The following is a 13,630-nucleotide window of genomic DNA, read 5'->3' as shown; positions in this document are numbered from 1 at the left end:
GAGCTAAATATTTTATTTTCATTCATTCAAATTTAAATAGTCACATTTATGGCTAATGGCTATCATACTGGACAGTGCAGATTTGCATGGAATGTATGTTGTCATCGAAGCCATCATTTATTGTTCTGGAAAAGGTTTTTACCACCATGTTGCACTCTTAAATTTTCCTTAAGTAGGAGAAACTGCTATCCAAGTAGCTACTTTACTCTTCTTTCATTTCCTTCCCTCCTTTTCTTTTTTTACAAAATACTTCTTAGGATTCCTGAGTGTTGTACCAATTCAAATGATACAGTTCTTACTATACCCATTGACTTTGTGTTATAAATGAATTAGTGATAATGGAATAGATGATAAAAGGAGTTCCCCTGTCAGTTTGGCAAAAATCCACTTAATGGGTAGTGGCAGCAGTTTTATAGAGAAGCAGTGAGGGATGAATCAAATATAAAATTAACTTAGCAAATAATGTCAAATAAGAGTGTTCTAAAACCAAGAAGATTAAAAGAAAAATAAAAAATAAAACCAAGAAGATGAAAATAGTCCTTAAAAGCAAAACATTGCAAATCTATTCTCACATTTCATAAGCGACTCTAACTTATGAATTTATTACTTATGAATTATTCTATTTGAGGCCTTTGAAACCTCCCAAATGCCATGGCTTAATTTGAATAAGCTCCTCCCTCAACCAAGCTATTGAGAACTTTATAAATAACACCCTTCCTGGTCCTTCAGCCTCAGGACAAGCAATTTCAAATATTCTAAATAATCCAAAAGACTGATGTGTAAATTAAATTCTTGAGTTTTCACGTAGGGCCAACATAGAGGTTGAATATCTCTGAAATCAGTTTTTTTCAGTGCCGCACTGTGCTAAGTGCTGTGCTACTGCCATAAACAGGACCCAGACCCTACTTTCATGGAGCTAATGATCCAGTGGGAGAGATATTCGCTAAACAAATACTTACACCAGGAGGTCATCAAGCACAGCCATGAGACATGTGAGAGTCGAAAATAACTGCATGTAAGTGAAGGACCATCATCAAGGTTTTAGGAGAGCAGGAAGACATTTGGGGGATTCAGAGAAGACTTCTTTCTCCCTGATAAGTGATGTTTCAGCTGAATCCTGAGGGGGATGAGCAGGAGGTTAGAGGATGTAGAAGAATAATCCTAAATTTTCTTTTTTACTCATTTATCAAGCATTTATTAAGCACCTACCATGTGCTGGGCAGTATTCTATGTGAACAAAGCCTACAAAAACCCTCCCCTCTGAAAGTTCCATTCTGGTGGTGTTTCTTCAAGTGTCTGTGTATAGTAGGAATGCATGTTAGATTGCTTTTGGTCCTAACTAGCAGAAAACATATAACAAGTCACTTAAGCAATAAGAAACTATTATTCTGTCACATAATAAGAAGTCCTGAGGTGGATGACTCCAAGGTCAATTGAATCACAGACTCAGACCCACCACCTTTCTTTCTGTTCTGTCTTCCTTGGGATGTCTGATACTGGCCTGATGATGACAGGATGGTTATAGTGATTTCAGACCTTCTGCCCCCACATAAAAATATTCAAAAGTTGAAAGAGAGGGCATCCTTGTTCCTCCTTTTTTGAACTCTTTTTTTTTCTGGTAAAAAACACAAAACAAAATTTACCATCCTAATCGTGTTTTTTGTTGAGGTATAATTGACATGTAATACTATATTTGTTTGACGTGTACAACAAAATTATTGGATATTTGTATGTATTGTGAAATCATCACCACAATAAGTCTAGCTAATATCCCTCACCATTCATAGTTATTTTTTTTCTTGTGACAAGGACTTAAGATTTGCTTTCTTAGGGACTTTCATATATTCAGTATAGTATTATCAGCTATAATCACCATGCTGTTCATTATATCTCATGACTTATTTATTTTGTATGGAAGGTTTTTTTAAGATTTTTTATTTATTTATTAGAGACACAGAGAGAGAGAGACAGGGAGAGGGAGAAGCAGGCTCCATGCAGGGAGCCTGATGCAGGACTCGATCCTGAGTCTCCAGGATCATGCCCTGGGCTGAAGGTGGTGCTAAACCGCTAAGCCACCGGGGCTGCCCTATATGGAAGTTTGTAAGTTTGACTCTCTTCACACATTTTGCACACACACCTCATCCCTCACACACCTCTGGCAACCATTAATCTGTTCTCTGTATCTATGAGCTTGTTTCATTTTAGATTCCACATGTAAATGAGATTATGCAGTATTTGTGTTTCTCTGATTTATTTTACTTACCCATTTTTAAGTTTACAGCTCAATAATATAGTCACATTATTGTAAAAACAGATTTCCAAAACCTTTCATCTTGCAAAACTGAAACTCTATATACCCACTGAACAACTCTCCTTTTCTCTCTCCCTCTAACCTTCAGTAGCTAAAATTTTACTTTCTGTTTCTGTGAATTTGACTGCTTTAGAGACTGCATATAAGTGGAATCATACAGTATTTTGTCTTTTTGTGACTGGCTTATTTCGCTTAGCATAATGTCTTCAAGATTCATCCATGTTGTAGCATGCAGCAGGACTTGCTTCCTTTTTAAAATTGAATAAAATAAAAAATAAAAAAATAAAAAATAAAAAAAATAAAAAAATAAAAATTGAATAATATTCCTTTGTGTGCATATATCACATTTTGTATAGTCATCCACTGATGTACAATTTGGGTTGTTTTCACCTTCTGGCTATTGTGAATAGTACTGTTATGAACATGGGTGTACAAATATCTCTTCAAGATCCTGCTTTTTTCCCCCCAAGATCCTGCTTTTAATCTTTTGGATATATACCCAGAAGTGAGATTACTGGATCATGATAGTTTTATTCAATTTTTTGAGAATCTCCATATTATTGTTTTCCATAACAATGATATCATTTTATAATATCACCAACAGTACACAAGGGATCCAATTTCTCCACATCCTCACCAGTCCTTGCTATTTTCTGTTATTTGGTAGTAGCCAAACTAATGGATGTGTGGTAATAATTTGTGTTCATAGTATCTCAGATTATTTACATTTCTCTGATAGTTGGTGATATTGAGCATCTTTTCATGTGCTTATTGGCCATCTGTATATCATCTTTGGAGAGTATCTAATTTATGCCTATTTTTAAAATGGGTTGTCTGATTTTTTTTGTTGTTGAATTGTAGGAGTTCTTTATATATTCTGGATATTAATCCTTTATGATTAGTGGTACATGATTTGCAGATATTTACTTCTTTTCCCTAGGTTACCTTTCCACTCTGTTGACCATGTCCTTTGATGCACAAAAGTTTTTAAATTTGATGTTGAATTTGTCTATTTTGGTGTTTGTTGCCTTTGCTTTTGATGTCTCATTGGTAAGCCTGATGTCATGAAGCTTTCCCTTATTTTCTTCTAGGACTATTATAGTGTTAGGTTTTACATTTAGGTCTTTATTCCATTTTGAGGTAATTTTTGTATGTGGGCTAAAATAAGGGTCTAGCTTCATTCTTTTGCATGTGGATATCCAGTTTTCCCAGCACCATTTGTTGAAGGCTGTCCTTTTCCCCATTGTGTTATCTGGGCACCCTTGTCAAAGATCATTTGATCATATATGCAAGCGTTTATTTCTGGAATCTCTATTCTGTACCATTGGTTTATTTATCTGCCTTGATGCCACTACCATACTGTCTTAATTACTGTAGCCTTGTAACAGGTTTTGAAATCAGGAGGTGTGAGTTCTCCAGCTTTGTTCTTTTTCAAAATTGTTTTAACTGTTCAGGGTCCCTTGAGATTTCAGATGAATTATTTTATTTCTGCAAAAGATGCCATTGGGAATTTGATAGGGATTGCACTGAATCTGTAGATCACTTTGGGTAGTATGGACATCCAAACAATATTAAGTCTTTCAGTTCATGAACATGGGATGTCTTTCCATTTATTTTTGTCTTCTCTCATTTCTTTCACCAGTCCTATGTAGTATTTTAGCATATAAATCTTTTATCTCCTTGGTTACGTTTATTCCTAAGTATTTTATTCTTTACGGCACTATTGTAAAATGAAAGTGTTTTTTCTTAATTTTCTTTTCAGGTGGTTTATTGTTAGTGTATGGAAACAAACTTGATTTTTGTATGTTGATTTTATATACTGCAACTTTGCTGAATGAGTTTATTCTAACAGATTTTATTTTTTTTGTGGAATCTTTAGAGTTTTCTTCATATCACATCATATCTGCAAACAGAAGATAATTTACTTCTTCCTTTTCAATTTCAATGCCTTTTATTTCTTTTTCTTACCTAATTGCTCTAACTAGCACTCTAGCTAGCACTTCCAATACTAAGTTGAATAGAAATGGTGAATGTGGGTATCCTTCTCTTGTTCCAGATCTTAGGAGAAGTTTACAGTCTTTCACTATTGAATATGATATTCACTGTGGGCTTTTCACAAAAGGCCTTTGTTTTATTAAGGTAGTTTCATTGTATTTCTAGATTGTTGACTGTTTTTATCATAAAAGGGTGCTAAATTTTTGTCAAATGCTTTTTTCTGCATCAATTCAGATGATCATGTGGTTTTTTACCTTTATTCTATTAATGTATATTACATTGATTTTTATATGTTGAACCACCCTTACATTCCAGAAGCACATCCTACTTAGTCATAATGTATTGTTCTTTTATTTTTTATTTTTTTATTTTTTTGTATTGTCCTTTTAATGTAAAATGCTTTTGAATTCATTTTCTTGTATTTTGTTGAGGACTTTTGTATCAATATTTATCAAGGATATTGGACTGTAGTTTTCTTTTATCGAAGTGTCTTTGTCTAGCTTGGTATTAGAGTAAAGCCGGTCTCATAGAATGAGCTTGGAAATGTTCCCTCTTCTTTATTTTTTTGGAAGAATTGGTATTAATTCTTCTTTAAATGTTTGGTAGAATTCTCCAGGGAAGCCATCTGATTCTGGGCTTTTTTGTTGGGAAGTTTTTAAGTACTGAATCAATCTCCTTACTTATAAATTGGTCTGTTCAGATTTTCTTTTCAAGATTTAGTATTAGTAGGTTGTGTGTTTCTGGGAATTTATCTACTTCTTCTAGTTAATCTCTTTGTTGATGTATGCGTGTTCATGGTATTCTCTTGTAATCATGCTTATCTCTATAACATCAGTTGCAGCATCCCCTGTTTCACTTCTGATTTTAAATATTTGAGTGTTCTTTCTTTGCTTTAATCTAGATATTTATTAATTTTGTTGATCTTGTCAAAAACCAATTTTTAGTTGTTTTTTTTGTTTTGTTTTGTTTTTCTCTTCTCTATTTTGTTTATCTTTGCTCTGATCTTTATCATTTCCTTCCTTATTAATCCAACTTTGGATTTAGTTTATTCTTTTTTTAATTCCTTGAGTTTAAAGTTGTCAATTTGCGATCTTTCATTGTTTGTTTGGTTTTTTTTAATCCATTCAGCCAATCCATATCTTTTGGATTGGGAACTTTAATTCTTTTACACTTAACGTAATTAATTATTAATAGGGAAGGACTTCCTATTGCCATTTTGTTGTTTTCTAAATGTCTTGTAGCTTTATTGTCCCTCCTTTTCTCTTTTACGGCTTTCTTTAGTGTATTTTTTTTACTTTGTTCTTTGCTTTTTGGTTTTTATAGTGATACATGTTAAGTCTCTTCATTTCCTTTTATGTATATCTATAATTTCTTCATGGTTACCATTGCAATTACATAAAACATCTTAAAGATATAGCATTCTATTTTAAACTGATAGCAATTTAACTTTAATCATATCCAAAAACTCTGCTCTTTTACAATTCTGCACCCTATTTTGTTACTGATGTCACAAATTGCTCTTTATATATTTTATACCTATTAATAGATTTATCTTTTTAAAAAATGTTTTTGTCATTTAAATTCTGTGCATCAAAATTATTATAGTACAGGTTATTGTATTTGTATTTACATTTGCTAGAGAACCTTGTATTTTCATATGGCTTTGTGTTGCTATCCACTGTCCCTTCATTTCCATTAAATGATTCCTTTTAGCATTTCTTGTAGAGCAAGCCTAATAATAATGATCTCCCCTTTAAGCTTTTGTTTATCTAGGAAAGTCTTAATATCTCCTTAATATCTCCTTCATTTTCACTTTTGCCAGATACAATATTCTTGGTTGATGTGTTTTTCTTTCAGCATTTTGAACATTTCATCCAACTGCCTTCTGGCCTGTAAAGTTTCTGCTGAGAGGGCAGCCTGGGTGGCTTAGCGGTTTAGGGCCTGCCTTCAGCCCAGGGCCTGATCTTGGAGGCCTGGGATCCAGTCTCACATCAGGCTCCCTGCCATGGAGCCTGCTTCTCCCTCTGCCTGTGTCTCTGCCTCTCTCTCTTTCTCTCTGTGTCTCATGAATAAACAAAATGCTTAAAAAAAAAAAAGTTTCTGCTGAGAAATCTGCTGATAATCTTATGCAAACTCTCTTGTTTGTGAATAATCACTTTTCTCTTGCTGCTTTGAAGATTCTCTCTTTGTCTTTGCTTTTGGACAGTTGGATTATAATGTGTCTCAGTGTGGTTCTCCTTGGTTTGTCCCATTTGGAGTTCTTTGAGTTTCTTGAATCTACATGTCCATTTCTTTCCTGAGATTTGGAAACTTTTTTGCTCTTATTTCTTCAAATGAGCTCTCTACCCTTTCTCTTTCTTCCTTCTGGGATTTGCATGAGTTTATTAGTCCACTTGATCCTGACCCATAAATTTCTTAGCCTTTGTCTGTGCTTTGTGGGGGCTTTTTTCATTCTTTTTTCTTTTTTCTACTTTTACTTGATGATTTCAAATGACCAGTCTTCAAGTGTGCTTGTTCTTTCTTCTGCCTGTCAGATTTGCTTTAATGAATTTTGTTTTGGTTCAGGTATTACATTTTTTAGTTCCATTATTGTTTTTTATAGTTTCTCTGTTGATATCCTCATTTTGTTCATTCATGGTTTTCCTGATTTTGTTTAGTTGTCTCTCTGTTCTCTTTTAGAGAACTGTTCTCTTTTAGGTCATTGAGTGTCTTTATGACATTTGTAAATTCTTTGTCAGCTCATGCATCTGCATTTCTTTAGGGATGGTTTCTGGAGTTATATTTTGATCCTTTGATTAGCACATATTTCTCCATTTCTTTGTATGTCTCTTAATGTTTTGCTAGGATTGGGGCATTTATAAAAAAAACAACCATCTTACTTACCCACCCTGTTTGGAGTTGTTAGGGCCTCTCAAACCTCTTCTGACCTTTCTCCCCCTGACTTCTGACTATGGAATTGCAGCTCTAACATACTGCTCACCTCGATTTTCAGCAGCTTCTAAAACGCTGGCACCCTTCTCCTCAGTGCTTCAAGTGAAGCAAGGCAGAAACCAATCCCTCGGGCAGCTCCCAAATAAGCTAGAATGTTGGATATGTGGTCTAATCTTTTGTATACATCCCATGGGAGGATCCCTGGTATGGGAGATTTCCTCCCATTTGCTCCTTGCTATGCTGCATAGGAGAAGGAGCAAGAGTAGCCACGCCAAACACTGCAGATTTTCCCACCTCTTTTACTGGAGTCTTTTCTTGGCTTTATCATGACCAGGGTACCATAGTTTCTCAACTGAGCTCTGGAGTTCTCACAGAGGTATTTCAGTCTCTCTATGGTTGTTAATTTGGTTATCTCTGTGGGGTTAGGAGGGCCTGTAGCATCCTAGTGTGTCATCCGGGGCTGATAAACTCCCTTGTCTTTTTTAAGAGCAAGAAAAACCTTCCTAAAGTCATGCGAGACTTCTCATAGCTCATTGGCCAGATTTGCCTCCTAGACCCACTTCCAGGCAGTATCAACAAGGGAATAAAATTACCATGATTTGGCTTGTCTTAATCAGAATCCATGCACTGGGGTTGGTGAAGGAACAAGCCTCACCTACAACCCATAGCCACTTGGTACCTGAACAAAATGGCTTATGTTTGTAAAGGGAAAAAAGTGGTTTAATAGCTCTTAGGAGGCAACCAATATGTCCACTTTAAGTGTTAAATTATTGTTTGTCTCTTTTAGAGCTGAAGAGATTCCTCTGAAAATCTTGGCCCACAATGGCTTAGTTGGAAGACTGATTGGAAAAGAAGGCAGAAATTTGAAGAAAATTGAACATGAGACGGGGACCAAGATAACAATCTCATCGTAAGCCACCCATTCCGGTTTAATTGTGCCCAAAATGGAGAACTTGAGCATTTTGATACGCCCAGCTCCTTCATCTGCCTTTCCTTAAAATGGGATTATAATCATAAGTGATGTAATTCTCTCCAACACCATCAAAACAAGTGCATAGTTACCAGTCAGACATTTTCTGCTATGGATATGAGCTAAGTCACCTCTAAGATTTGAAATAAAATGACAAGTATTTGATACAACAGTGTGTGGTGAGGGAACCCAGTTTTCTCCCCATGTCCTCCACCAAGACTTGTTTGTGATCCTTCTGGGATTTTATTTTTCCTTTTGAAAAAAGGAAATCTCTCTTTTTTTCCCGGTGGCCAGCTTGCAGGATTTGAGCATATACAACCCTGAAAGAACCATCACTGTGAAGGGCACAGTCGAGGCCTGTGCCAATGCAGAGGTAGAGATTATGAAGAAGCTCCGTGAGGCCTTTGAAAATGATATGCTGGCTGTTAATGTAAGTGCCAAATGCTTTCTTCTCTACTGGTTTTTACATGTGTTTTCAGGCAGGACACAAGCCTCTCTAAGAATAGTTGTCATTCAGCGAGTGAGGAAGTGCCTTAGAATAGATATGCGGAGTTATTCCTGCCTTCTTGGGGCAAGAGCATTAAAACAAGCAGGAAACCAACTAGTGGATTGTGATAAATGTACTGGATAAAAAATAGTGTGAAGCTATTAAAATCATAACTTTGAAGATTATAAAATGAAGAATTGCTTATGATATAATGTTAATTAAGAAAAGAGCATATAGAAGTATATTTAGTTCAGGTTATGGTTATGTAAAATAGTATGGAGCAAAATGACAGGAAGGCTGCATACAAAAATAAAAACAGCTGGTATGCTAGGAAAGAGATTTTTTTCTACTTTACAAACTTTCTGTAATATTGTCCTGTTACTTTCTAAATTTAAAAATATATACTTTAAAATTAAACTCTGATTTTCATCCCTTGCTTACTGATCTGCACATCTAGTCACCCAATAAATGTTGTCAACCACCTTGGCTCTCACTGATGCTTTCAGCAATGTCCGGATTTGGGCATGTCCTTTCTGTTATTGCTAACTAATTCTCACTTTATAATGGGGAGGCACTGGTCTGACATTCAAAAATCTTAAAAATATTTGTCTATCAGCAAAGCCCAAGCCCCACTCAGAGGTGTAATTTTTTCATTTTTTATTATAATGATTTTCTAACCTAAACAAAAGAGGAAGGGATATTGTAATTAGTCTTCATATGCCTATAAACAGACTTGAACCATTACCAGCCCCCGGCCTGTTTTGTTTCATCTGGACCTCCATCTGCTTTCCCACCCTCCTTGAATGACTTTGAAGCAAATCTCAGACCTGGTAATATTTCACAAAGGAGTAAATATTGACAAAGAGCTCTGTAGGCTAAACCCAGTGCCGTCAGTGCAGCTCTTTCTAAGGACCTTCCTCTTCAGATCAGAACACTACCCCCACCTCTCCCCAGCGCCGCCCCCCCTCCCCACCCCCCACTGTAGCAGCACACATCATGTGATAACTGTGGAGCATGATGAGGACAGGATTGTATTGTCACCTCCCTGTTTGTGTATATTTGTCTGTGGAAATATCCTCAGATGATCTCATTTTCTTTTTTTGGGCTCTTGACATCGTATGATAAACATCTCTTCTGTGAATACCCAGAAAAACTACAGAAGGGTCTGTGTGCTCCACATACCTCCACTTGAGCGCATCGCTTAGATTCATCCATGTCTGTAGCAAAGTCATTTGTTGATAGATGAATAACAAAATTATTGTATCTTAGATATCTGATGAGGTAAAGGTTAAATATCCCAGCTCTCCTACTCCAAACATCCTAAGAGAAGGCAAGATAATGGATGACCTTTGTCACAATAAGAACATAGAAAATGTTAGAGACCCGCTTGGTGTTCAAGGAGACAGAGGTAGGGGCAGGGAGGACACAGGTCAGGGGATGACATCCCTCTGCCTCTGACGGGGCTGTGCAGTTCAAACTCCCCGCTCACCCCAGGTGAGCATCCCGTGTTTAAATGTGAAATGACCAAGCAGGTGAGAGGATCACAACACTGGCAACCAAATGGTGAAAAATTCAAAGTTGTGAACCATCCTGAACCTGGAGAATGGTGTTTACATGTGTGGTATCCTAGTGAAAGGTCTGATCTTTCTCTGGATAGAGTTGGAAAAAACCTGTTAACCCAATATATTTTAAACATGCGTTCTACAAGTATTTATTGAGTACTTACTATGTACCAGGCACTGAGCACACAACACTAAGTAAAACAGTCTCCATCCTCAAGGAAATTATGGTCTAAAAGGGAAGAGGCAACTACACAGGCAATGTAAATACTGTATGATGATACTTTGAATATTATTTGAAGGAAACACAGGAATATTGGTGGGGGGTGCAAAGAAAACGCACTGGAGCAGAGACCTTTGGGGTGAGAGAAGGTTTCCTGCCTGAAGGGGACATCTAAGCTCAGGTAAAACCCACATGAAGAGTACGACTTAGCCAGGTGAAGAGGAAGAGAAGCACATTCCTTACATGATGGATAATATGTGCAGGGGCCCAGCAGTGAGAGGAGCAGAACTGGGCAGGGTGGGGATCAGAAGTCAGCAGGAGAGAGGGTGCAGTGGCCTGGGTCCCCTAGAGGAGCCTAGTTGGCTGTGTTACGATGTGTAGACACTCTAGGAAAAGCTTTGAAGGAATGCCATCATCAGCTTGAGGTTTGGAGAGCCCACCCCAGCAGCGGGGTGGTCCATGAGGCAGGGCAGAGTGGATCAGGAGGCACTGGTGCCAAACAGACAAGAGATGGAGGTTGACCCAGGCAAGCTGGGCCTCTCTGGTCTCCTCCCCTCATCTTTTTCTCCATTTCTGTTCCCAGCAACAAGCCAATCTGATCCCGGGGTTGAACCTCAGCGCACTTGGCATCTTTTCAACAGGACTATCCGTGCTGCCTCCACCAGCAGGGCCCCGAGGAGCTCCCCCCGCTCCCCCTTACCACCCTTTCGCTGTAAGTAGCTCAGCATCCAGAGGTTTGCTCATGCTCTGGGCACCCCCAGGCGGCAGCATTACTCTGCTATGTTGAATGAGAGCTAAAGCTTTAATTTGGAGGCCATAATCATAAGTGATTGTAGGATAAATCCAACATTTCTTGGGACTTCTTCCTAATGGACAGATAAATATTATTAAACCATCCTCTGAATATGTGCTCTTACACAGTATATGGCATACCTAGGAAAGAAACTACAGTGCTAGCAAATTCACTAACTAGAAGTCTATTCGTTTATAAAAAGAAGATCTGTTAGCTCAAATAAGAATCTTCATGAATATTGTTCATATAAATGAAATAACAGGGTACCAGGATGACTCTTTCATATATATATACATATCTCACCTGTGTCTATAACTCAAATGCATCATATTTTATTAATAGGCAGTTTTTAAAAGAAAATAATACACAGCGTTTGTTTCTAAACACTTTGCACAATGCCTGGCATTTAGTAGGTTCTCAATAAGTATTTATTATTTGAGTCATAGTTAATAACAAAAGAAATGTGAATGTTTTGAGTTTTCTAATTGTTGCTTCCAAATACAAGCATTATAGATCAATACATTGTCAAATTTGGGTTCAGGATATTTGACAGCTTATTTTTTTTCACTCCTAATTCTTTTCTATACATATTGCTTATTTTTTAAGCAAATTTTCTTTCCTCCAATGTTTGTACTGTTTTGTTCGTCAACCTAATTCTTTGCAAACAACCTAATTACTGTAGCAAACACTCCTTTCTTCTGAGATGTGGTCTCTGGTGTAGGCATTGCTGTATGAGAATTCCTAGTAGCTTTTTGAGTTATCTGTAGAAACGAGATAAAGCCACTGTGCCCTATACTAAAACCAGAAGAGAAGCTGTTAGCTATCATGTGATAGCAGAATATTTTCTAAACTTGAAAATAAATTTTGACAGTTGAGAAGTTTCCTTTCATCTGAGATTTTTACTACAACAGTAAGATAACCATTTTACTAAAATAAGTTCTTCATAAAATAGATTTTACTTTCTTTATAAAGCTAAAAGCCGTGAACTTCTGATCTTGATCCCATAGACCAAGAGTAAATTCTAATCCAGAGCACATAGTTGCCCCAACTGCCTGCGACAATATGGTTCCCTGGGGTAGGTATCAGACATCTCCCTGAGGTAGCTGCAAAAGTGCAGGACATGGAGGTGGCCCTGACTTCCTGCCTATGTGGGACCTAAGACTGGCCCCTAAAGCCACACTTAGAGAATCTGAGGAGGATAGGGTAGGATGGGAGTGGTGGGCATGCTTTAAATACTTGTTTTCCTGTCATGTAGGCTTTCAGATTTCCAGGAACCTCTAGGGTATTTCTTTGCTTTTATGCATCACAAGCTAGTACTTTTGCTCTTGGCATCCAAAAGTCAGGAAGTCTCTGTACCTCCTCGTAGCTAGCTTACACATGCCAGGGTTGGTCTCTGACCTGAAGCTTTGGAAGCATATGTGTATGTATGAAAACTTATTCTTTATTATTTTCTGGTTAATGAAAGTAATATATGCATTGTATTTAAGAAGCAAATAATACAGAATTGTAGAAAATGCAAGTTGTTTCTCAATGTCGAAATAACCAGTGTTTGCATGTATATGGGTGTATATGTGTATACAATTTATATATATGCGTATATTATAACATATATTTAATATATATATATTTAAATTTTTCACTCTGCTGTGGAAATCCTTGTATATACATCTTGGCTCTTTTATCCAGTTATTTCCTTGGAATAAATTCCTAGAAATAGAATTTCTGAGCCTAAGGATGTATAAATTTTATACATAATGTATTATTATAAAATACATAAATGTTGATACATAATATATAAATTTTGATACATGGGGCAGCCCCGGTGGTGCAGCGGTTTAGCACCGCCTGCAGCCCAGGGCGTGATCCTGGGGACCCTGGATCGAGTCCCACATCAGGCTCTCTGTATCATGCCTGCTTCTCCCTCTGCCTGTGTCTCTGCCTCTCTCTCTCTCTGACTCTATGAATAAATAAATAAAATCTTAAAAAATAAATAAATAAATAAATTTTGATACATGAAAGATACACTAGTTTTCCTTCCTACCAGTGTGTGACAGGGATTTTTTTTCTCCCATACTCTTTATTACTCATGTAATTAATTAGTCCGTAAAATCTAATATTTTAAAATAAACATTTCTTTTGTTATTATGAGGCTCAACAGTTTTATTGGCCATTTTTCCCCTTCTAATGAATTGTCTCTCTGTGTCATTTGCCCATCAGTCTTTTGAGAGGCAGTACAGTTTCTAGAGACTGCTTGCATTTGCATCTCTGCACTATCACTTGCTATTTTTAACCTTGGGCAGGTGACTTAACCTATTTGCATCTTGATGACCCTGGTATCATGGGGTTGTTTTAAGGATTATT

At 36.9% G+C, this 13,630-nt stretch overlaps 2 protein-coding genes across 7 annotated transcripts in view; one reads left to right on the top strand and one right to left on the bottom strand.

The window, feature by feature from the left end:
- MAP3K13 (mitogen-activated protein kinase kinase kinase 13) overlaps nucleotides 1–13,630 on the bottom strand; it is a 430,364-nt gene that overhangs the window by 107,787 nt on the left and 308,947 nt on the right. The gene's annotated exons all lie outside the window — the stretch shown is intronic.
- Nucleotides 1–13,630, top strand: part of IGF2BP2 (insulin like growth factor 2 mRNA binding protein 2) — a 155,061-nt gene that overhangs the window by 123,096 nt on the left and 18,335 nt on the right. For 4 of the 6 annotated variants that reach the window (XM_025451412.3, XM_025451413.3, XM_049105740.1 and 1 more), the window contains 3 exons: nucleotides 8,025–8,147; nucleotides 8,502–8,637; nucleotides 11,060–11,188. In XM_025451412.3, the coding sequence (XP_025307197.1) occupies nucleotides 8,025–8,147; nucleotides 8,502–8,637; nucleotides 11,060–11,188 (388 nt within the window). The remainder of the gene's footprint in view (nucleotides 1–8,024; nucleotides 8,148–8,501; nucleotides 8,638–11,059; nucleotides 11,189–13,630) is intronic. The other 2 variants (XM_025451414.3, XM_025451415.3) reach the window with 1 other exon arrangement.

The sequence above is a fragment of the Canis lupus genome, chromosome 34 (assembly GCF_003254725.2).
Source record: "Canis lupus dingo isolate Sandy chromosome 34, ASM325472v2, whole genome shotgun sequence".
In the NCBI taxonomy this organism is placed as follows: domain Eukaryota; kingdom Metazoa; phylum Chordata; class Mammalia; order Carnivora; family Canidae; genus Canis; species Canis lupus.
The sequence above is the reverse complement of the archived record's forward strand: the minus strand, read 5'-3'. Positions and strand labels throughout refer to the sequence as shown.